The sequence below is a fragment of the Triturus cristatus genome, chromosome 7 (genome assembly GCF_964204655.1).
Source record: "Triturus cristatus chromosome 7, aTriCri1.1, whole genome shotgun sequence".
In the NCBI taxonomy this organism is placed as follows: Eukaryota; Metazoa; Chordata; class Amphibia; order Caudata; family Salamandridae; genus Triturus; species Triturus cristatus.
In genome coordinates, this window is record NC_140590.1 from 621924472 (window position 1) to 621950658 (window position 26187).

Below are 26187 nucleotides of genomic sequence, written 5' to 3' on the forward strand. Positions count from 1 at the left end.
TGGCTTGCATAGGTTTAAACTGTGTAAACCATGAATAAATACGAACTTAAACTTTAGAATTTGTATAAATAATATTTACTGAATGAGTATGATATCATTTATGATAGCAATAGTGGTGTAAATAATTAATTGTAGAAAAAAGTGCAGTCCTTGCTTTATCCTTTTTCATTTGTGTGTGTTAAATTTCCTCTATGTATAAATGTATGTATTAATGGTTTCATTAGAAAAACAAGGTTTAATTAATAAAAAGCAGCCTAAATAATTATAAAATGCAGTGCAAATACTAACATTACTCAAGACAAGCAATCTATTCAGCTATTATAAGCTCTTAGTCTGCACTATTTTAAGTTAATATACTATTAACAAATTCAATGGCTATGTACCAAATGTAGACTAGCCAGCCCATGATTTTCTGATAAAAATTGCATCAAAGTGTTTAAACGTAAACAGACCACACACTTATAGAAACTTTCTGTGAATGTAGCGGTGCCAGGCCATAAACTAGGTCCTGCCGCGAGTCTGAAAGTTTAGGGACACTCAAAAAAGTGGATGGTGCTGGGGCGTCATTTTGTGCTAAACCACAAAATATATCTATTCTAAACTAGATAAAGTGGTAGCAGAATCCAAGAACCTGAATTTGGTTGCTACATGCACATCCGAGTTACATAGATTACAACGTTAGTTGCAGCACATTAAAAATGTGTTTAGAAATGTACCATTATAGATTGCTCTTGGAGTTTCAATCTTATTGAATCAAACAGTGAAAAGGACAGGATCTGGTACCTATGAACTTCAGTGGCAGTAAGGTACAGGGGTGACGGGTGGGGGGCCATAGGGATTTTGAAGAAAAAAAATAAATCACTTATCTGATCTCGCAGCGTTTCCCCATCGTTGATCTCTTCCATGTCGAGTGAGCCTCTTCCGGGGACCGGGAAGCACCCAGGCTCCCCACAGCCAATCACAACGCTGCAATACAGCGTTGTGATTGGCTATGGGGAGCCTGGGTGATTACCAATCAGTCAGAGCGCCGTGGTTCATCAAGGGAGCCAAGCTATGTTCTGCCCTAGCCTGACCATGCAAAAAATAAAATGATAATAACTTCAGTTATCATCATTTTATTTTTTCATTTACACTGCTCCATGAGCAATGGCGCGACTCTCCTCTGCCTTAGCGGAGGAGCCCCCACTGATGAACTTTGGATATACGCATGCATAGATCTTTCACTGTACATGTCCTCAGTCACTGCTTCTCTGGCACGTACTTACCTAAATGTTAATGTCTGGTCGCAGAAGTAGGTAGGTGCTTTTGAGTAGAGAACCCCATTCGAAGGTGAATCATTCCTGAGTGCTATGTTTCTTCGACTGCTCAAACTATAGCCTTCTAAGCCGGGGGTCCACTCTAAAAACACAAATACATATACAATGTTTTGAAATTGGTGTTTGCTCTGAAATGTTTCAATTGCTGATCACAAAGCCAAAGAACACTAGCCTTTAAGTGCTTTTTTCCTTGAGAATTTTACATTAACGTGAGATGTGTAAAACATAAATCTGTAAATGCAATAACATTTCTAAAATTAAGACAGTTTAACATTCAAAACCAGCAAAAAGATACACTGCTAAATCCTAACTGTACATGTTAAAGTTAAGGGTCTTTTTTAAATAGATATCCTTAACTATAATCAAGCATTGATGATTAATAATTCTTGATTAACCACAGAGAGAAATACATTAGTAACAACTATAATTGTCCTTATTACGATCATGTCAAAATATGTCATGAACGTAGTTAGGTCTCTTAGGTATTACCTATGATCTATATCCAATAACCTGATGCCCCTTTTTTCTTTTTATAATACAGCTATTTTTCGCGATAATATCCTTGTTATGTATACATGTAACTGCTATACATTGCTCTTTTAAGAATGCTTTTTTTAAAGTGTGCAATTAGATAAAGACATTTTCTATTTATTAACTCTAGTTATTATGTAGAATATATACAATAAAAGTTTAATAGGCCAGTGATCCTTAGAAGTGGGTATTTCTTTCCACATAGGCTCATTCACATAATGAGAGACATAGACCTGTTACATGTTTTTAGGTCGGGCATTCGAGGCATCTTGTATACTTTAGTATACTTCTTAGTTGGCTTATAGCCCGCACACTGATTTTCATCTCTTTTGTTTGTTGGAACCAAGTCATTTATCTTTACGCTTTGGTTCTTTATCTGTTATTTGGGGGACTATTTTATTATTTTTTTCCTGCTCATGTAAATGCTTGCCTGGGTTTAGCTTTGGTGCTGTGCAGCTTGCATATTAATGCAGCATTGGTCCCTCCCATTTCTTCCCATGTTCATGCATGCCCAGCCTCACCTACCCCCACTTCAGTTTTTTTTCCTCATCTCCTCTGGTGTCCCATGGTTGGGACTGGGCTCATGTGCGCATGCGCACTGAACGCGCGGGCCTCCTGCATTCCTGAGATAAGAGGAGCAATTAGGACGCCTGGCGCACGTGAACGCTTCACAAGAAATGGAAACCAGTCATTACTATTCGGCAGGAAATGTCAGTGAGACGGAACATAAATAAAAGGCATGTCAGACAAATATTGGAACCCTACTCTCCTTATTGACAGGCTTGCGCACTCCTACCTACACAGCCGCTTTACGCTAGAGTGACTCTCGACGTCTCTGCCCTTTCTCTGACCACGGTGCAGTCTGGGAATCTGAACTTGTGTATTGCCATTACGAGCCCATGATACTAACACTATAGTGTCGACCCTTACGACGCAATAGAGTGACCTTGGTGAGGCCCATTGTGAGGAGCCGTACGGGGTGGAGCGGATGCATGCCCCTAGGCTCCCTGTGATAGTGGTTTTGTCTGGGGGGGGGGGGGGGGGCACATGACAGAGGTAATAAAAAGGAGCCCGCGGATGTGATGCCACTGGCGCACATACGCGTGAGCTTTAACGTACCTTATACCGCCTCCGTGTCTTCATTCATCAGGTCTGGTTGCCCTGGGTCTAAATCTACTCGCAGAACTTCTGGTTGCTGTGCCCGCTGCCAGACAAACACGGCGGACACAACATTGGCAACGAGTGGTGGGCGGCTGCATCCCACATTCGCTACGTGGCAGCCGCAGTGCTGCCTCAACGTACGCGGTGCTCGTGCCTCAGAGCGCCGGCTCCCTGATCAAGGAGAAACATAACCACAGCACGGAACACGCACTGGTGAGTCCCTGCTGATGCCGGGACCTGCTCCATGTGCCAGCAGAGCCTGTAACCGGCTTCCTGATCCTTGGTGGCACGCGACCTACTCCATGTGCCAGTAGAGCCTGCAACCGGCCTCTGGATCCCTGGTCTCACCACGTGGCAGATGCCCCTGAAACGCCACCTGGAACGTGGGGGGAGGGACACAACCCCATTGCCAGCAGACTACATTAAGGTGAGCGCCCTCCACGGACATTGGGACCTAAGAGACTAGTCCTGCTAGTTACTCCTCACCCGGGAACCAGAGTCAGGCTGCCAGTTGCAGAGGGGGCAGACCCTGAAAGTGTTCTTCCACCAGAAAACAGAGCAGCTCCTCCTGTAGGGCTGGGGCAGTGAGAGTGAGAGAGACCATAAAGCTACCTTCGCACCTTGCCTGCAATATGTCTACAATTCCACCCATTGAACCCTTCATAGTGGAAACCCCTCCCTCCGCCCAAACGCCCAAATGGAAGAAGTGGGTAGAGAGGCTGCTTCTGTTCTTTGAAGCCACAGGGGTTCAAGATGACTAGAAGAAGGCCATGCTCCTGCACATAGGGGGGAAGGACATCTATAGGATCGCAAAGTCACTGCATGAGCCAGCCCCAAAAACTCACCTCACTCTAATTGGTGCCCTGGCGGCGCATTTCGAACCCATGGCGAATCAAGATTATGAACGCTTTGTTTTCCGGCAGGTGCGCCAGCAGGCAGATGAGTCTATTGACACATTTCACGTCAGACTCAAGGAACAAGCAGGCACCTGTTGGTTTTGCGGATGAGGTAGAAGAAATTAGAGGCCAAATCATACAAGGCTGCGAGTCCGCAAAATTCAGGGAGAGAGTACTAGAGGAAACAAGGAAGTCCCTGGCCGATATCCTAACCGAGCAGCCCACATGGAGGCGGCACTACACGCACCGGTAAAAATAGAACCCGTCAACGCGGTAATAGCACGCCCAGCTGCAACGGCAAGCCGCAAAGAGTCGGGGAAGCCCACAAGCTGCGGATACTGTGGCGAAAGCCCACACCGGGCACTGGATTGTCTGGCATGAGGGAAGAAGTGCACTGGGTGTGGCAGATTCAATAATTTTGAACAAGTGTGCCGGTCGCGAAAGAACAGACGACCCCGGCCAGCCGTCAACCTCATCCCAGAAGCACCAAGTGGGAACAGTGACATGGATGATGATGACAGAGATGAGCAAGTGGTGCATACCGCATATATGATTTGAACAGCAACTCATATGTCTCGCCAGCTGACGCCAAGTCAAATACGGGTGGAAGAGCAAGACATCACCGCTGTCATAGATACAGGGGCCTCCATCAACATCATGTTCCTGGAACTCTACAAGTCAATGAAGCCGGCTCCAGTGCTGAACACCACGGCGGTCAAAGTCTTTGCATATGGACAAGACAAACCCCTGGTGATGAGCGGAAAATTCAAAGCGACAGTCTCGCATGGCTCCAAAGTCCTATGGTCACAGGTCTACGCGGCAGAAGATGGACAGGGCATGCTGTTAGGCTGCCGGGCCATCGCAGATCATGGGGTTGTGAAATTCGCTTTTGGGATTCACAAAGAGACAGTTCGACACATCCGACCCGAATTCCCATACGTATTCAATGGGATTGGATGTTGCAAGGAAAATAAGTACATCTACACATTAACCCTACAGTTCAGCCAGTCACTCTATGCCGCAGGCGTGTTGCCTTTCATCTGAGGCCACTAGTAGAGCAGGAACTATCCAAGCAGTTGGCATAATCGAGAAACTAACCGGTCCCACCCCCTGGGTGTCACCTATCGTGGTCACTCGGAAGCCCAAGCCTGTACAATGTCTGTAAAATGTTTGGCAGGAGCTCAATGAGGATTCCATGGGATGCCTACTTCGAGGTCACCGCCTGGTGATACCCTCGGCTCTGACCAACCAGGTGATCCAACTGGCGTATGTGGGTCCCCAAGGAATGGTGAAAACTAAGACCCGCCTGAGGACAGAAGTTTGGTTTCCCCTGATGGATGAAAAAGTAGAGGAGGCAGTGAGGTCATGCTAATGGTAAATTTAACTTAACAACAAGAGAGGGAGGGAAGCTACTGGAGCCACTCTTGATCCACCTGGACTATATTAGTTAAACAACAAAAGAGTGTATCCAAGAATGGAATAAGAACTAGCAAAAAGGTGGATCACTGTGTTTTTAAAAAAAACCTCACTCACCAACCTAGTTGGTGACATGTTTCATTATTGGGTTCCCACCAGAGAGGCAGAGTGCCTCTCTGGTGAGCTGCGACGCCTGAATTACAGCGGAGCTGGATTGAGTGAAGTCAGTGCAAGTTTTGAGCAGTGAAAGTGCAGTTAAAATGGTGTCACAATTTTATCCAAAAATAGTTTTAATGGTGGAAAACTGGACACAGTTAAAAGGGGAGTATTGGACGTGTAGACACTGGTTATTATTAGACCAGCTACATCCTAGTATATTTGAGAGTGGTCAACATGTTTCTGCTTCTAAAGGTATTGGGCGAAGCATTCGTCAGGACCTTAGTGGACTACCACAGCGGTATGCGCTCGCTAAGGCGCACCCTAACCTGTAGTGTCTAGAACCGCTTAGATTCACGGTTCTTTCGTGGCCTTCAGGATTTCTGAAAGCTTTTGATCTCTGTTGGAACTAAAAGGGGACAAACAAACAGTAATTCACAACATAAATAGCGACAGTTTGAAGTGTCTTGTTCGACAATGTGTACCAGGTAACATGCATGCAAGTACTCTACATTGATCTCAATCGATAATGTGTATATGATTACATGCATGCATGCATGCAAGTACTCTGATCTCGACCGATAATGGTGTGATTTTGCTAGTAGGTAAACAGTAAACGGCTGTGTCACTGCTTAGTATATGTATTTTCAATGAGAACACTCTTATACTCTAAGAGGCAATAAGACCTTTAGTTTTAGGTCAATGGATCCATTACTAATGAGCCGCTTTGTAATAGAGCGTAAAAAGCCATCAACAAAACTCAGGGTATGGTTGCTTACTGAGAAAAGGAGGCGAAGGCAGACTTAATGAGATGAAAGAACGAAGGGCTTAACATACTTAATCCGATCATAATGGCGGGGATGAAGGAAGACAGTAAATACATTTTACGCTTACGTGAAGTGAGAATGCACCTCACAACATGAGTCCTGGTGGGGGGCGGGACTTGTAGTCAAACTCTGAGTAGATAAAGAAGGCGAGGAGGTTAAAAACAATTTTCCACAAAAGGTTTTACCGGCTCAGCTTAGATTGTGGCGCTGAGCTACACCAGCTACTTACTACATCATAGCCTGCCGCCCGCTGGACACCTGCCTGCTCCCTCCTGAGGACTCGGAGGATAACGAGTCCTGTATCGCGGGGGTAATATAGGAAGTGCCTAGCTTGTGTGAAGGATGTCATCACGCATGCGCGCTGACGTTATAGCATCAGTCCGCTTGAAAACATGGAACAACTAGACTGCTAACTCTTCTGTCAAGCGATCTTGAAGAGTGACTAATAAAGCACCGAATGGTGTACGCAACAAAAGTGTTATGCGGGTTTATCGTTGTTATGAAAAAAGGTATTGTAGATAAAAACGCTGATATTAAACAGCATTAAAAAACAAAACACAATTAAAAGTCAACAAGATTACGGGCTGTGTTGCACAAGAAATAAATAAGAACTCGCTAAGTGATCCCTTAAGTTTCAATGGCAGTTTGTAATAGAATGAGTTCTCGCATTCAAAGTACAGTGTGCTCGTTCATTAGTCCCACATGTCTCTGTAGAGAGTTGGGATAAATCCAGTTATGATCTTCATTGACCAGACGTAGAAGTTCAGCAGTGCGTGTTTATGTGTATTGACTAGGTACAGAAGTCCATGATTTAGAGATGGATGGTTAAATAAAAACGGAGCCCAAGGCTGAGGAAAGGGTTCCTTAAATGGAAGTAACATAGGGGTCCACTCTCCTAATTGGGGAATAGAAAGGGAAGATAAGGAAACAGCCAAAATAAAGTTGGGTGATGTCAGTTTTAAGTTGGTTGTGTCAATAAAAAGCGCTGTAATTCAGGCGTCGTAGCACACCGGAGAGGCACTCGGCCTCTCTGGTGGGAACCCAATGATGAAGCATGTCACCAACTAGGTTGGTGAGTGAGGTTTTTTTTAAAAAAACACAGTGATTCACCTTTTTGCTAGTTCTTATTCCATTCTTGGATACACTCTTTTGTCATGGTAATGGTGCCAGGCCACTGGGGACAATAGCTCACCAGCTCCAAAAATCACGGAACATCGACCTGACCGAGCCTGGTTGTGCGTCAGTTTAGACTTTGGGAGCCTTCCAGATGGACGACACACCTTCGTGCTGATTGAAGACCACTCAAAATATCCTGCGGAGGAAATTTTTCAATTTCTGATGGCAAGTGAGGTCATCCCAAAGTTGGAGAAAGTGATGGCCACTCATGGGCTCATACAAGAAATACGGACCGACAATGGTCCTCCGTTTCAGGGACACGAAATAGCCAATTACCTGGCGTCTCTAGGTATTGCCCACAAGAAGATAACCACCCGATGGCCGCAAGCGAATGGGGAAGCAGAAAGGTTTATGCATACATCAAACAAAGTCATCTGCATTGCCCATGACCGTCAACAGTCCTTAGAACTGGCCATCTTCTCATTCCTTAGGGTGTACCGACAAACGCCACACTCCACGACCAGAGTGGCTCCAGGGCATCTCTTCATGGGACGGGTGGTTGCATCATCCGAAGTGGCGGCCAGAGTCACCAAATGAACTGCAGATTCAAAGAGGTCATCAACATCAAAATGATCATGCCAGCCAGCGGCAGTGATCACGACCGCTTAGTCTCAAAGTGGGTGATTCTGTTCTTCTAAAAAAATCGAGTTGACCACTGCAAGTTTGGACTGCGGTATGAAAAGGTGCCATGGTCTGTCACCCACATAAATGGCACTAAGGTCACGGCCCAGAGGGGTGTGGAAGCCGTCACAAGGAATGTATCCTTTTTCAAGCCTTTTCATCCAGCCCGAGATGTCCCTCGTGAGGTGAGCTTGTATGAGTCTGGTAGGGCAGTGTCTCCAGTGTCGCCTCATACTGATGAGTGGGACGCAACTGAAGTAGACTGCCCGAAAGTGGACAGTGCTAATCCTGAGGTGTCTCCGATCTGTGGGTGCACTCCAGTTTGTCCAGCCCATCAGGAGGCCGGGTAGGTTCTCAGTACTGTCTGCGGAAAAATCCAGCCCCATCCTGCCGGCTAAAGGACCATGTTGTGTGAGCCTGTTTCAGTAATGTATTTCTATTAACGTGGTGTGTTTTGTTGCTATAATAGGGAAAGTTTTGGTACTGTTTGGGGAGGAATGTAGTGTTGACCCCTATGACGCAATAGGGGCGACCTGGCTGAGGCCCATTGTGAGAAGTCGTATGGGGTGGAGCGGATGCATGCCCCTAGGCTCCCTGTGATAGTGGTCCAGTCTAGGGGGGGTGGGTGGGGGGGAGGGTCACCTGACAGAGGTAATAAAAATGAGCCTGCGCGGATGTGACACCAGTGGCGCACATACGCGTGAGCTTTAACGTACCTTACACCGCCTCCATGTCTTCCTTTATTGGGGCCTGGTTGTCCTGGGCCTAAATCTACTTGCAGACCTTCTGGTTGCTGTGCCCACCGCCAGACAACCATGGCGGACACAAAAAACACGTCTCTATCCCGTGTCCGTCGGCACTTTCAACAATCTCAATCTATAGGGGTCGGCCTTATAGTCCATTTTTGGTGTCACTGATGTCGATGCGGTCGATCTTACAGAAGTAATGAGAAGGGTCGTTGGCGCGTGTACACCACGCCTGGACCTAAGCAAATGTGCGTTCCATTGGAGGTTGGCATGGCGGTGTAAAGTCACGCCCCTCGGCCAATGGTGCTCTTTTGCCCTACGTCTAGCCCAGTCTGAGCGGTGCTCTGCTGTTGGGTGCGGGTGCTCCATTGCTGACCCATGAGCACACTCCCCACCATTAGACTGCGGGCTTCAACCCCCTACAGGACCAATGACTTGCTGCTGCTAAGGGGAACAACCCCACATCATGTGCTTCCCCGTGGATGCGCAAGTAAGTTTGTGTAACATGACGTAAGTAACGCTATGCTCGTAGGTTTGAAGAGGAACTTGGCTGCAGACGACAGGTTTTAGATATCCTGGATAAGAAATGAGGAAGGATCGGGGGCGGAGCTTGGCTCGCAACGAGCATGGCGGCTTGAGCCTAGCGCTCCGGCATACAGAGGCTTTTATCCTTCAACTATCCTTCCCCACACCGTGTTAATTGAATTTGGCTGGCCCGCCGAGACTGGAGAACAGAGCGGAGGCACGAAAGGGCGATTCCGCGCGGTGGCGAGGAGCACTTGACGTCTGCCGATCGGTGCTGCCTCGCTGAGCGGGCGAGGCCCGTGATCCCCGAGCAAGAGTGCGGAGCAGACCTGGTGACGTCGCCCTGCGTGCGGCACAGATGGTTGGAGGTGCCGGGGTGAAGGACGCGCTACTCCCGACTTCTGACCGCTGCCCCGGCAGGGGGCCGCGAAGACTCGGGAACGCGGCAGGAGAGGTATCGGAGCCCCTGCGTGCAGCGGAGACAGCTGAAGACTGGGCGGAGCTGGATCCGGTGGCTTGACGGCATTGGACGAGGCAGAAGAGCGGAGGGTGAAAGCAGTGGAGACTCTCCGAGATTGATGGTGGCGGCTGCCTTGGGGGTGCGATATGCGACGGCGGATGAAGAGTGCTGACCCTGAGAGGAGATCGCGGCGCTGCCAACTGCGGACTTGGGAACTCCCAGCTGTTCCAGGCTCTCGAAGACCCGGTAGGCGCTGGATCGCAGGGCGGGCGGCACCGGGTGATCAGCTGAAAAGGGAGCGGGTCCTGGGACTCGTGCGGGGCCTGCAGCTGGACGAAGGCGGGGTCCGCAACCGTAAGTCCCTTGTCGCCGGCGGTGGCATGCGCTCAGCCCGTTGATGACATTGCGTGGAGCGCCAGTTTCCTCTTCTGTGTACGGAGACAAGGACCCACAGGAACAGCTTGGCAAGGGAACTACTAGTGAGATTGCATTGCCTGCTGGGGACGGTGGTGAAGATCGCCCACTGCCTTGGTTCTTTTTGGCCGGCCGGAGCTGGAGGGGGTGCCCCCGGAGTGAAAGACTTGTGCTAGGCGGCTGCCTTGGCCCTCACATAATTGCGGGGGTGCTGGGCGAGGTGGTGCGAGAAGCACCCTGCTGCTACCCACGCTAGTACTTGTGACCAGCGGGTGGAGGCCTGCGATTTGAGCGGGGACGCCCCTGGGGACTGTAAGTGGGACACTATCGTACACCCCTCGAGCAAAGGGGCGAAGTAGGGTGGCAGACGGCTCATGGAACAGGAGGCGAACAAGATGGGCAAGCCGGACAAAACGCAGGCCAAACTCTCTTTTGAGCAAAAGCGTCATAAGACCCCGGCAGGAAAGGAGGGGGCAGAGGGCGGCACGGCTGCCCCCCCTGACGATGCCCAGGACATCCGCAGTCTATTGCTCTCGATGGAGAAGGGTCTTCAGTCGGGCAGCACATCACTGGGGGCAAAGATTGATGCCCTCTCCTATCGCATGGACCGCATGGGGGAGCGACTTGACAAACACGCGGAGCGCCTAGATCAAACAGAGGAGAGACTGGCGAGGGTGGAGGACGCGCAATCCTCGATCGACACTGAACACAAAAAGCTAGGGCGTGTCATGCAGGTGCTACAAGATAAAACTGAAGACCTGGAAGCCCGCGCGCGACGCTGTAATCTGCGCATTACGGGCCTGCCGGAGACGACGCCTACGGGCAAAATGGAGGTCTTTGTGGAAAAATTACTGAAGGATCTACTGGGCCCGGACATCTTCTCAACTATGTTCGTGGTGGAGCGGGCGCACAGACCCCTGGGCCCCAGACCAGCGCCGGGGGCGCCACCGCGGCCGATCATCGCTAAATTGCTGAACTACAGAGATAGAGACTCGGCACTCCGGGTGGCGAGGGAAAAGCAGTCGGTAAGAGGGGTCCTCCATCTCGCTGTATCCGGACTTCACGGCAAGGGTACAGGAGGCCAGACGGCAGTTCATACCGATTAAAAAACAGTTGCGCAAGCTGGGCCTGGACTATGCGATGCTATACCCTGCGAAATTGCGTATTAACAGGCAAGGGAAGACTCACATCTTTCTTGATCCCAAGGCCTTACAGAGGGCACTGAAGGACTGGAGCAGAGAAAAGAGGAATAGCCCTGTGCGGATCTCCGGAGACGAGGAGGCCGAGAGCTCCTTGGAACAGCAAGACTAAAATACGCAGGTGGTATGTCTGTATTGGGTATTCGAACTGCTGTGGAGCGGAAGCACTGGATGTACCGGTAAGGGAGACACCAGGGGACCGCAACTCGGATTGGAACTTTTGGGGGAGGGTAGGGGCCGCCTGCTCGAAGAGCACAGTACAGGAATGGGAGATACCCAGGGGTGGCAGTGCTGATCCGAAGGGGACCAATTAGTAAGCAGGGCTGGGACCTGGTAAACTCTGGCACTGGCACGGGGTTTGAGAGGGTCGCCGGCACTTGGAGTCTCGGAACCCAAGGGTGCAGGGAAAGGCACACTGATCACCATCTCCTCTCACGGTGTGGGGAACAGACTCTTGCTCTGTGTGTGGAGGGGAAGGCTCGGACTTGAGTGGATTTTGCCTGAAAAAGTTCTGCACGGAGCTACCTCCGCCTCCGAGTGCAAGACACACACAGTTTTTTTTAGTTTTTTTTTTTAGTTTTTTTATTTTTTATTCTGGGGCTTTTTGCGTTGCGGGTGAGGGAGGTAGGGGTAATCTCTTAAGGAGATCCAGCGTGGCTGAGTTGGGGGAGGTCAGCTGTGGGAGGGGGAGGGGAAGGGGGTTCGGTTGTTTGTTCAGAGGTTAGTCCGACAGATTGGAGAGGTGAGAGGGCGGATGCCTGGAAACTCGGCACACACTATGGAGCCGGGGCCACCAACTAGTGACCAAGACGACCATGGTTAGATCTACTGTCACTCTGGGATCACCCAGCCCCATACGGGTAGTGACTTGGAATGTCAGAGGATTGAATGATCATCGTAAAATGCGCAAAGTTCTGCAATATCTAAGTAGACATGACATAGATGTAGCCCTCCTGCAGGAGACGCACCTTCCAAACTATAGTTCCATGCTACGCGCCGGGGGGCTGAGAGGACATGTACATGCGGCCGGATTTACGACACACGCTAGAGGGGTCCTCACCTGGGTGAATCCAAAATCCGACCTTGCTGCGCAGCTGATTACAGCAGATGTGGTACGTGATCTCACGCTGCCAGGGCAGAGGGCTGGTCGTGCTGTTAGTAAATGTTTACGGCCCTAATATTGATTGTCCGGACTTTTACAGTAAGCTAGCTGACACGGTGGGGGGCTGCGGGGATTTGCAGATTTTGTGGGGAGGCGACTTTAATGTGGTTATGAACCCGAGCTTGGATAGATCGGGGGGGCCGGCCAGGGCACCCGCGGCAGCTGTCACGATATTGCATAGGACAATGATCCGCATGGCTCTCTCAGATGTATGGAGAACACTAAACCCTGTGGTGGGGGGTTTCACACACTACTCAGCCTACCATAATCTGCACACACATATCGATTACTGGTTTGCGTCTTCGACGCTCATTCCACGAGTTGGCCTGTGTCAGGTGCTGCCGCGGACTCTGTCAGACATTCCCATATTCTACTGACCATAGGCACGCCTAGGAAAACTATTCCTCCGTTCATGTGGCGGTTCTCCCCCTACTCCTTACTAGACCCCCTCTTTAAGGAGGAATTGGCGGAAGCTATAACCACCTTCTTCGACAATAACGTAGGTTCAGTGGACAGCTTCCAAACGGTCTGGGAGGCGTTCAAGGTCTATATTAGAGGGGTGGCCATGGCTAAACATTCAGGGGTATTGCGGGATATCCGAAGAAGATTGGCGACCCTGGAGTGTCGACTGGGTGAGGTAGAGGCTAGGCAGCTGAGGGGTGAGGGAAGCGGGGCCACGGAGGAATTGAAGATCCTCTTGGAGGAGTACCACGAGGCCGCGGATGCGGAGGTCAAGCACTTAGGGAAGTATGCTACTGCAAGGGTATATGGAGAAGGGGAGAGGCCGAGCTCGATCTTGGCGAATTTACTTAAGGCAAGAAGGAGTAGAGCTACCGTCACCGAAGTCCGATCTGAAACTGGGGAGTTGCTGACTGTGGAGGAGGAGATTGCAGCCTGTTTTAGGTCGTACTATGCGACACTATACGCTTCTCGGCAGACGGGGATGGACGACGAGATTAGAGACTATCTGGACCAAATTATGCTGCCCTTTCTATCTAACGCCCGTAGGGAATTTTTGCCACTTCCCATACAGAGGGATGAAATACTTGAAGCGCTGGCGAGCATGCGTGCGACCAGTGCACCTGGGGCGGATGGCCTGACGGCTACCTTCTATAAAAACTTTGCGGATATTCTCCTCCCACATCTTTCGCAGCTGTTTGACGACATGTGTGACACGGGCCGCATGCCAAAATCCATGAGTGAGGCGCTGCTGGTAGCCATCCCCAAGCCTGGGAAACCCCCGGAGGAGTGCTGCTCCTATAGACCGCTATCGTTGCTAAATGTGGACGCTAAAATCTACGCAAAAATATTGGCCACGCGTCTTGCGCTGCTGACACCGGAGCTTGTGGCTCCGGAGCAAGCGGGCTTCATGCCGGGCAGGAATCTAACCTATAACTTGCGAACGGTGTTCGGCACCATGCAACATGTCCGCAGGGACACTACAGCACTTGCGGTGTTCCTGGACATGGAGAAGGCGTTCGACTCAGTTGAATGGCCTTTCATGAGTCAGGTGTTGACAAAAATGGGCCTGGGCCCGGTATTCATGCGCATGATGGGGGTACTGTACACGGCGCCACGTGCGCGGGTACGACTGGGTAGGCAAGTGACGGAGGCTATCCAGGTCTCCAGGGGAACGCGTCAGGGTTGCCCGCTGTCGCCGTTACTCTACGTTTTGGTGGCTGAACCATTAGCCTGCGCATTGTGAGAATACCATAGTATGAGGGGGGTGAATTTCCCCACTTATAAAATAGTGGTGTCCACGTATGCCGACGACACTCTGCTGTACGTGCGTGAACCGGAGAGCAATCTGGCTTCGGTGCTGCGAGAGGTGGTGCACTTCGGGGCCCTCTCGGGCCTACAGGTGAATTGGAATAAATCCATAGCCTTCCCGCTCACCCCCTCCACGACACCTTGTGTGATGGAGTACCCGCTACAATGGTCAGATGAGGCAGTCAGGTACTTGGGGATACGGCTCCACACGGATCCCGAAATACTAATGAGGGAAAATTATGGTAGGGCTATAGATAAACTTGAGGACGACGTGGAGATTTGGATTGGCCTCCCACTCTCCTTAATTGGTAGGATAGCAATTATGAAAATGGTAGTGCTGCCTCGCTTTCTTTTCCTGTTCACTAATATACCGATGGTGTTACCACGAGTATTTTTTGATAGGCTGCGTAGGTCTCTATTGAAGTTGGCATGGGCGGGCGGGCAGGCTCGCGTCAGCTGGCAGGTGCTCACATTGCCGTACCACATGGGGGGGACTTGGGGCACCGGATATGGAACTGTACTACAGGGTGGCTCAGGGCGCGCAGGTACACGGCTGGATACACGGGGAGGGATCGGTGCCGTGTCTCAGGCTGGAGAGGCTGTTTGCGGACCCCCTCCCTTTGCCAGCGATCCTATTTGAACCACCGGAACGCCGCACAGGATATCTGGACTCCCTGAATTCCACGAGGCACGCTTGGGATAGTATTCTAAGGGATAAGGTTGGGGCATTGTTATATTCCCCGGCAATGCCAGTGGAATGGGCGCGATGGCTATCTCCCTGTAGGGATAAAGGCGTGGTGCGAGCCCTGCAGGAGCTCAGCCTGCATGTGATGTGAGACCTGTTTGTGGACGGAATTGTCGCAACGTGGGATGAGGTGGCTGCAGGGGTGGAGGCCCCATCGCAGCTGCAGCGTTTCCACTTCCATAGAGTACGGGGGGCTCTGCGGCAGCAACTGGGGGTCGACATGGCAGAACCCCCGGAAGTGCCAGAATGAACGTATATTATCAAGCACAAATGCCCTCGCAGGTTAATATCTCGACTGTACAAGATGACTATGGAGCAACGTATACATCGGTACCCCAAAGCTATACTGGCCTGGCAACAGGACCTGGGAGTGGCAATAGACGACGCCATGTAGAAGTATTGCTACAATGGCACGCGTAGGATATCACTACACGGGAGACATAGGCTGCTTCATTATAAGTATATAAACAGAGTATACTACACACCGGTCAGATTGCACCGTTACGGACTGAGAGAAGACGCCGCGTACGAGCGTTGTGGTCACGCCATGGCGGACTTCATCCATTTGGCCTGGGAATGCCCGGAGATCTATAGATTTTGGTTAGCAATTTTCAGCAAATTAGGGGGCCTGATAGACTTGGAGCTGCATCCGGACCCGGCAGTAGCTCTGCTGGGCTATTCTAAGAAGCTGCCCAGAGCCGTACGCAAAATGATAGATATGGGTCTGCTAATGGCTAAAAGAAGGGTGGCAATGTGTTGGATGAGGGGGCCAGTGCCTACGCTAGCACAATGGGCCCGGGACGTATTATATTGCTGTACCCAAACTGAGATATATAGCGAGCTGCTTCCGCCGCGCAGTCGACCGAAACATTTCTGGGGACTATATACTGAAAGCCTCAGGGGGAAGGAAGGAGCACCTGAGAGGGATAAGGAGTCGGAGGCCGTGGGGGACCAGGAAGCGATAGTGCAGTAGGCTGTCTGGGAGGGGACTGCTGGTCGCTAGGAGTGCTGACTTGAGTGCAGAGGGCCTGACAATATGCTTATAAGCTGGGGGCAGTGGAATGAGAGGGGCGGAGAGGTTGCAGAGGTAGAGGCGAGCGTGTCATGGGGCTGGCAGGTAACAGAGGGTAGAGTACGGGTAGACCGTGCAAACGGGTGGCAACGGAGATTTGCGCTATAGGTGGAGATCTGTTCGGACGCCTAGAAGTTGGGGGGGCGGGGGGAGGGGAGAGAGTTGGGGGAGTTAGATTAGATTAGATTAGTGGTAAAAAACAAAAAACTGTTGTCCCCCGGTGTGGGAGTGTATACGAGCCGTGACATACTACTATTATACTGGGAAGATTTCACTACGGGGCTACATAGGGGTGCAGCGATGCCCGGCCTCCGGGATGTGGGATAAGCTGCAGAGATGTGACGATGTGCTGTGAAGTTGTGACTGGCCTCAAGGATGTAAGTGTATCACGATGTATGTCAGTTGATGCAATTTGCTAATAAAGAAATAATTTTAAAAAAAAAAGTGTCGGTCGCGTTTGGATGGGACCATTCGCGGGTGAATTTTGTAGTGTCCGGTCCGTCTTGGGTCAAGATGTTGGTCTCAAAATAAAATCTTGTTGAATCCACCCACTTTTCTTTCTTTAGGGGTACTGGTTCCAGTTAATTTTTAATTCTGGTCCAGAATTTCTTCAGGTGTAGAGCTAAAAAGCAAGCATCCGTCTTGCTGACCTTCCAATTCGAGTCAGACTTTGGGATTGGTGCCTTGACTCAGGATGGACCGGACGGTGTGAGGTTCGTTTGCGAGTGGTCCTATCTGGATGTGATTGATGAAGCTATTACATTAACCTAAAAAGGAGTTCATAGAAACAGGAGGGTGAGAAATAAAATATAATAAAACAAAGGCCTTCCAAAGAAAATTATAGTGTATAATCCGGCTTTTTTTGAGACTGAGAAAAACCAGACGAGAAACCGGTTTAAAAATCTCATTGGAGAAAAATAAAGAGTTTCTACATAAAACAATAGACTTTTAAATATTGAACTAATGTCCTGAAGAAGGTGACGATCCACCTTAGCACCGAAACGCCGCGTCGACAGTTGTTCTTCATGTATTCATTGCACATATTGTTCTTCCTTTAAAAATACGATGAGTATTTGATTTTAATAGGTTTTTTAGCTTTGTCAATATTAATTGTATGAAACATGTTTTTTGAATAAAATATAATTGATAGTAAAAAAAGAAAAGAAAAAAAAGAAAAAAAGAAAAAAGAAATGAGGAAGGATCATTGGGTCAAGAGTGTCCTAAAACTACACAGAGACAAGGAGGGCTGCGTTCTTGCAAGGGAGTGGTATCGCCTGTAACCGAGGTCCATTTCATGCGTCTGAGTGTGACGAGAAGTTCCTCAAGTGGATCGGTGTTCAAGCAAACCCACACCCCTTGTGTGATGAGGTGAGGTTGGTGGATGGGAAGGCCGTAAAATGTTGCAACACCCAAAGAAGCTTGCATCAAAGGGAGAGTTATTACCAGTGCCCAAAATGGAAATATAGAATCGTAGCTACTCCTTGTCTCAGACTGCCTGTTTGCTGCTGAGAAGTCTGCTGGTTCTCTCCCATTAAAAGAATTGAGGGCAGTGCTGAGAAGTGCCCTTACTATTCCTTCATAATTAAAAAAGTACAGGTAGCGAGTACCTGATAGTCCCTGCACAATAAAAGCACTCTTGTTTAGGTCGAGCTTTAACTCTACAGAAATGCCTGACCAGTCACATAAATGGATTTATGCTGTTTTACTGAGGTTTTTTTAACATTGTTTATACAGCACGAACTCAACACAAACATTTTTAAGTGCTTAACATGAGCGCCACTTCACAAGGACACATTCATTGTTTTAAAGCACAGGGAGATTCAGTGATTTGCCCAGAATCACAGGATGTTGAGCGACGGCGATACTCGGACCTGGCTTTACTGTTTCAAAGTCGGTAACTCATGTCCTTACGCCACATCCTCTCCCCAGGGTTTCAGCTGAGATTACGAACTGACTTGCGCAACAAACGATATGCTAACTTTAAAGACCTGGCTTCATGTTTATAACTTGTTGGTTGGTTTCATTTTGCACTGCTTTTAGCTGTTTAGGCATAAAGTCTCTCGTTGTGAAACTGTTCATACGTGCACCTCTTTGACAAGCCCTTTAATTTGGGGGATAAGGGGAGGTGATCACTTAAACACGGCTGCAGAGGAAGTCAAGGTTAAAAACTATGTTCTTAAATGCACACATACCGTGGAATTTTTACTTGTGCTTTTTTGACTCCTTTGTTAGGAAGCAAACTCAATTTTGAGTTGAGAAATCTAGAAACTGAAACCTATTTATACAACCCACGCAATTCACCGACATGCATTTCAACACCACCCAACATAATTACACTCCACATAATACCACACAACGCAACATGATTAAACTTCACATAATTACACTCTACTCAATACATCATAAATACACCCCCATAAAACCACTCTGTACCACATAGCAACAATCCACATAAATACCTTCCACACAATGCCACATAGTTTCAATCAGCATAATTTCACTCAACACCACACAGTTCCACGCCACACAATTCAACTCCATACATTTCCATTCCACACCACATAATTTGACGACAAAACACACAATTCAACTCACCAACATAAATACACAACACACCACACATCCAATCCACACCACAGAATTCAACATCATGCCACAAAATTCAACAGCACACCACATAATTAAACTCCACTAAGTGCTACTCCGAAACACATCAATCCAAATAATTACACGCCATGACACACAATCCTACTCCACATAATTCCAGTACACTTAATACCACAGAATTACTATCCATAATAATTCCACTGCACACAATGCCACATAATGTAACGACACAAATCCACTTCACACCACACTATTCCACACCACACTATTCCACAACGAACAATGACAATCCAACCCACATAATTCCACTCCACACCACATACATCCCCTCCACTCCATAACACATGGGTAAAAGACATTGTTATTTACAACTCCAATAGCTCTATTTCTCATAAAAGCTAGACCCATTGGCTTGGGAGAGTTACTACAAAAGGGGCAATATGTTCTGCTGAGAATCACAATAAGCATCTTTAATCATTATTGAAAGACATCTTGCCTAATATCAGCCAAAGGCTCATGGGATCCTCTGAGAAAGGCAGATATCAAATTAGCACAAGTATTTGCACCACCTATACCGCTCTTTTTATAGCAGGCACCCACTGTGATACATGGTATAATACAGTTGATTGATTCATCTTATTTACGCTTTGACGGTGCTAGTATTATGCTACATATTTTCTGTATTACAATAGTGCATAAAATTAGATGAAGTATATAACTTTACGTATGTTTAAGATATGGGGAGCCAACTTACAAATATTGCTAGGTTCTCAGGAAGGTCTAATTCAAAGTTGCTATGCAATTTTCCATTCTATTATGGTCTGAGGGACGGGGTTGTGGTATATCTGTCCATCTCCTCCGCTCTATGCAACACATACGGCATAACTGTTGACTCTGGAAGCCAAGAGGAACCTTCAGGTGTGACCAAGACCTTGACCTGGATCAATATTTGAGACTTTACCAGAACAATGTTAAAAACCTCTCCAAGGTATCATTGAATAGAACATGTCTTCTTAGGTAGGCCTATCCTTTTCTTTCAAAGTTAGCAAGTGCACTGGATAATTCAGTCAGCCGCTGACTAGGTTTCTTTCTACTTAATCACTTGCTTATGGCAATTCTCTTTACAAAAATGATTGATGTTAACAACCACAGATTATCATACAAATTCACAGCGTTGATCACACAAAGAGTTGTTCGCACTGTTCTTTACATCAGACTTTTCCAAATCTATGTTACTGAGGTGATAAGGAAACTTGAAGAAGAGGATTCTGACAAACCCTTAATTATAAATCGTATACTTTTTTTCTTTTATGATTGATAGCTTTTGCCACGTTACCTCATACTTCTTATTTTCTTCAGGAGCAAGTTAAGTCATGTTTCTCATAGTCTTAGTACATGCTGATAACACTGTATGAGATATGAATTATTTATTTGAACTGGTTATGACTGTGTATATGTGGAACTTCAACTAACTCAGGGACCTATTGCACCTCCAAGATCCCCTTGGTAGGTTCAGTCGCTGTGGGTGCTTTAACACACCTGCAACTTTACTACTACGGCTGCCGGCTTCGCAAACAAGCCTCAGCACTCCGTTTGATTCCTCTTGTACTTGCCTGTTTTCCACCTCTTCTTCCCAAACAGGGGGGGTCTTCTAAGTGACAGGAAGGCTGTTGTGGGCTGCAAGGAGCTGCACCAGTACCACATGACTTGGGGAAGGACTTCCCACCTAGGATGTTGTGGGTGCACAAACATTTGCATATGCACTTCCCAAGCAAAGAGGGGCACTCATGGCATTTCAGCATCCAAAGTGCTGATATGAAAGTCCTGGATATTGTTAGCCAGCAGTGTATGGACCAAATCAATCCCTCAAAAGACCAGTTAAGTCTCCAAGCAGGATAGGAAATCTAGAGAATGAATATACAATAAAGCATAAAGGTGATCTGAGGGCCCCCTCCTTGTTCAACACATATCTATCACAGACCAAGTGTTGATAAAGGTACTATCTGTGCTGCCTCAAGAGGGAGGTATCAAACAACGATGACTATTTGCAAAAACAGTAGAGGATATAAAGCTTTAGACGCTCACCATGAGGAACGAGTGACGTGTGGCCAAGCTGGGCAATACTCCATGGGCTCCATTCCTGGCGCCCGTCCCCTCGCGCACACACCCGGAACTGATAATCCACATTTGGGTCAATGTGTAATACAATGAACTCGGTTTCAGAGCCGACGTACACATCCTCAAAATGATTTGAAACACTTTTACGGAACTGAAGTCGGTAATCCTGTGCAACAAAATCGTCCTCCACCTACATAATGAAAGAAGTGAAAAAGCATATGATAATATGAATACCTCACACGTGTTACGTCATTTTTCAATTTTACCTTGGCAGAACTTCAGCTTTAGCGCCACTAAGGCCACCCTATTTCATCAATATGGCAGTGGTAGGGCAAGCATGAACAGCATGCTTTACATCCTACCTCCACAATGCAGGGTCAGAGAAGGTGGAAAATAACTACATTATTAAAAACCATATACCATTCTCGACAAAAAATATAACTGATCACCATCTAATATTAATAATTTGAACAACTGTATATTGTCTATCAGGACCTGGGAACCATCTCCATTTACAGGGCAGTCCTTCTCTTCCCATCCTCCATATGTAGGGATCAGAAAATCACTGGAATGTGAAAGAATGTAAGGCAACTTAGGTGACAGGGGCATGGACTCTCTCGGATTGCTTGTGTTGGTCACACAGTGCAGATACAGAGGATGCAGTATCTGGTGTTCCTTTTGTGCACTACGCCAAGAGTGAAAGGAGTTTTGGAAAGCTTCCAAAACTTCGGGTCAGATTTTCCTTTATAGCTCAAGGGATGTTTACTCTGTGCAAATTGTGAAAGTAGAAAAAATCAACATGTCCTCCATTCACTCTACTCAGGTCAACCGCATTTATAGTCCAAACTCATTTTATACTTTTACCTTGAGAACTAACCACTTCCAACCAAAATATTCATCCATGTGGACCAATGCATTTTATTGGAATGTCTAAGGTTGTGAATTGAAGAGGGGTATGCAGGTCCTAAAGGCATGAGGATACACAAGTTCAGAGGTGTGCTAGGTTCTATGTGCAGGATTGCAAGAAATGTCCTGTGATTCAAGATGAGAGGGGGGGGAAACACCCTTTTCGGAACTAGAGCCCTCACACACCCAGCAAGCTAGGTGTCATGCTTCATCATATGCGCCTGCTCCTCGTCGGGCCGTCGCTGCAATGCCCGACGGGCTCCCATAAATGGGGCTCTTTATCAGAGATCTTTTGTTCCTGCCATTTGGGGTAGTGGGAGTGAGGGGCCTAGTTGTGTAGATGTGGTGTGAGTGAGTTAAAACAGGTCAGTTAGTCCTTGTTCCGGTGGCGAGGGTAGGTGAGCCTGCACACGCACATACGAGTGCTGGACACTAACTGCTGGTGTCCTTTTTATCACGCCGGAGACTGATGAGGCTTAACTAATTAGGCCCTTAGGTTCCGCAACAATGGTGGGACATTGCCCACTATACTAGGTTGTGGGAGGTAGGTTTCCCCTCTCACTGTGTGTAGAGTCTTTCTTTAATGTGGTCCTGAAGAATTGCCTATGATCCTCCAGACAACAAAGGCAAGAAACATGTTGACCTACTGAGAGTTGGACGTAGATATCTAGGCACATAGCTCCTAGGTTTGCGCCACTCCACACGTTTTTAATCAGGCAGTTTACCTTCTAGAATAAAAACAGTTGAAGGACTAACTGACTTGTTTTAACTCACTCATACCACATCTACACAACTAGGCCCCTCACCCCCACTGCACCAAACAGCAGGAACAAAAGATCTCCGATAAAGAGCCCCATTTATTGGAGCCCGTCGGGCATTGCAGCGCCGGCCCGACAAGGAGCAGGACCATATGATGAAGCATGGCACCTAGCTTGCTGAGTGTGTGAGGGCTCTAGTTCCGAAAAGGGTCTTTCCCCCCCTCTCATCTTCAATCACAGGACATTTCTTGAGATCCTACACATAGAACCTGGCACACCTCTGAACTTGTGTATCCTCGTGCCTTTAGGAACTGCACACCCCTCTTCAATTTATTGCCTTGGGCTTGTATGCTGGACCTATTAAAAAAGCCTGACTGTCCCTTCTTTTGTTGATTTAAAAAAATATATATTCTAAGGTTGATCATCATTTCATTTTCTTTGACTGGTTAACAGTTAGCGTATCCTCAATGAATCTGATGTTGCTGTAAGCAACCTAGCAGAGTGAGCGGCATACAGGTCTATTTTACTATGTATATTTAGGCATTTACATCCAACAGAAAGACATAGGGAGTGAAGGATACGCAGGAGGCTATCAAAGCATCCTCTCAGAGTGCCCTGCTGATATGTACAGGTCAGTGACACCATCCATGTAGAACCGTAATACTGTGAGGGATGACTAATGTGAAAAATGCATTCATTGATATATGTCAATTATCAGCAAGAGAAAAAAACAGAGGCTGCATAAAATAAAAACATTTTGTTTAAAATCACAATGTACTTTTCCCCATTGAAAGATCTTCCCTTCCACAATGAACATTCCTTTTTTGCTACTCCTTAGGAAAACATTCTACCTCCAACTCCCACAGAAAGGGAGTACTATGCTGGTACTCAAAGTCTTTATCTGGATTTATGGTTGCTGTGTTACTACAGGTCCAAAGTACTGCACTGCTTAGCACAGCATCAAACACTTTTCACTTTCCAAAAGTAAAAGCTATTGTCTTTGCCTGTGCTGGTTTGCATTTCATACTATTACACCCGGGGCGCAAAAAACAATTAGCTAGTTCTTTAAACAATGAGTTAATGCCAATGTAACTTGTCTAGGAAAGACTTGTTCGGAACGAGGAGAACAAATTCATAGGTACTACGTTCTACTACCTTCTAACTACCATAGAGCCACCTAAAATGGTAACGTTAGCATTTCAGCCCAAGATTAAAGAGAATAGGCACTGCCTAAGCCAATAGATTTTTGGGCTGCTGAGGAAGAGCTGCTAGGAACGCTCAGTATGAGCAGTGTCCCAGCAGCAGGCGAGAGACGCTCCATGTCTGGAATTTAAACATAGCGGCTTGGTGCGCAGTACGCTCAGTAGTGTCCTAGTGTGGGGGTCAAGGCGCTGTGGGGTGAAAAGCGTCTGTGTGGCCTCACTGGTTGACGGGTATCCCAGCAGAAGGGGAGAAGAGCAGCCGGGCCAGCGCTAAGAAACCGCGGGAAGAAGCTGCGGAGAGGAGTGGTAAAGTACTGAATGTGTGAGCAGTAGCTGCATTTTTCAGAAACAACACTAGACAACTCTCTTTTATGCTATTACCATTAGCCTGCATAATGGTTAATGATGTGACATGAGCACATCTACTCAATTTACATGTTAGCTTTGTAAGGTGGGCTCCCAAACAACTAAACGGTTTTGTGTGTGAAGTTTAATCCGCTTTACAAGGACCTGCAACGATATGAAGCGGATTCTCACAGCATAGCGGTTATATTTTTGCAGCCATTTGTAAAGAATTTTCAGTGTGTGGATTCGTTTTCATAAAGCCACACAGTAATTGTACAAGTCTGCTTAAACGTTAGCTGGCAAATATAAGAGGTCAACCTGAAACAGATCAAGATCTCAAGGCATCGAATTGGTGGATATTTCCATTACTTTGATTCAAACCGCTGGCTAAACATGTAAAATAGGTGACAATCAAACAGGCAAGAGAAATCTGATTTTTTCCAATATCTAAAAAATTTGCTCATCTCACTAACAGAGGAGAAAATCGATGGCATATATATTGCAGAAAAGCACATGATTGTAAATCATTAAGTGAAAATTGACTTACCTTACACCATCTCACAAGGATTCCTCCCGGTCGCTCAACAAGCTCTGAAAGTTGCACTGGTGGCCGCGAGGCCACTGTACCATGGTTGAAGATTTCATTCTTCAGTACAGATAGGAGCGAGTCATCCAGCTGGGCTGACAAACAAGGCACTTCCACTAAGGAGGGCACCTCTGGCAAACTATGGGGCAATGTATAGAAATATACTTCATCAGACACCACACAGATGGACCAGAGTAAACGTTATGCTTAAGATTGAAGGATTGCATATTTATGGCGCGAATGTAGAATTCACTGGAAAAAATAATCCATAACTGTGATGACATCTCTCTGAGATTGTCCTGAAAGGGATGGGAAAAACACAGCAGGTCAGAATACTTGAATCAAAGTTAACCAATCGAAATATATCTTGGTATCAACTGATTCGCCTATTTGTTCTAGTCTGTACCTTTACAGAAGGGGACCAACCATATGATGGCTATTCTAGGGAATAACTCCTTGAGAAACACTCCAATGCTTCTTAGGAGATCCACTGCTTCTAAGGACAAATTCCGTAAAACTTTCAGACACATGACAAGATACAGAAGTGCAAACTAAACCCTTTTTTCCAGACTTATGTATCAAATCTAAGTCTTTCCGTCCCCTTGGGTCCACATTTTCGATAATCCTGTTCTCCATTTACTGAGAGGTCAAGGCATACATTTCCACTCTAAGCTAACAATATGTGGATTCATCAGTGTATTGGCGAGGCAGGGAGTTTAAAGATGATGATTTCAGGGAGTTTTTGTCAAAACCTGGTAAGGCAGCTGAGTGGACATGGGCCAGTGGAGTGAAGCTCAAGACCGCTAAATCCAAAAGATCTACTTCTAGCTCCTAAATTCTGTGTGGGACATCCAGCTTTTCGGTGTTCCTAACAACCTTAGGTTAAGACTCAGGGATTTAAGTTTTGTCCGGAAATCTTACATGAGCCTAAAATTGAACAGTGATGATGTGATCTGGCACTGCTCATTTAAGTGATGCCAGCTTGGCAGAGTACTTCTTTTCCCACCCTTGGACTCCTAGAAGGTTGATGTGGGCGCAATAATTAAGCTCTCACTGGGCTACGGCAACACCATCAATATGGGAATCACTTTAGTGCAGTTGCATGGTTAAAGGGAATTTAGAACGTTGCAGTTCAAATAATTTGGTCATAGAAAATATTATTAATAAGCACTAGGTCAAAGCCTCTTGACTGAAAAATTTGAACTTTGTCTATTTTCTGAGAAATTAGCTGTTCAAGCAGTGAACATCTACATATGCAATTACTCCGTTGGCTTGCAAAGCTGCATTCAGACTTTCATTGCTGTGTTTTGCCACAACAAAAGGAGGAAACTTTAAAGTCACTAACATCAGACGTGTAGCAATTTCTTAAGAGCTGCCACTAGGTTAAGCTAGACACTTTGTAGTGCTTTGATTCGACGTAAAAACACTCTGGTGTACAGAATTACTGGTTATCCTTTTATTATGTCAATGAA

The 26187-nt window shown here is 47.2% G+C and overlaps 1 protein-coding gene across 1 annotated transcript in view; it reads right to left on the reverse strand.

The window, feature by feature from the left end:
• The window catches only part of CRLF3 (cytokine receptor like factor 3), a 242802-nt gene that overhangs the window by 38482 nt on the left and 178133 nt on the right, over positions 1-26187 (reverse strand). The window contains exons 4-6 of the mRNA XM_085617194.1: positions 24677-24854; positions 20886-21108; positions 1266-1398 (exon numbers count right to left, since the gene is read on the reverse strand). Coding sequence (XP_085473320.1) covers positions 1266-1398; positions 20886-21108; positions 24677-24854 — 534 coding nt within the window. The remainder of the gene's footprint in view (positions 1-1265; positions 1399-20885; positions 21109-24676; positions 24855-26187) is intronic.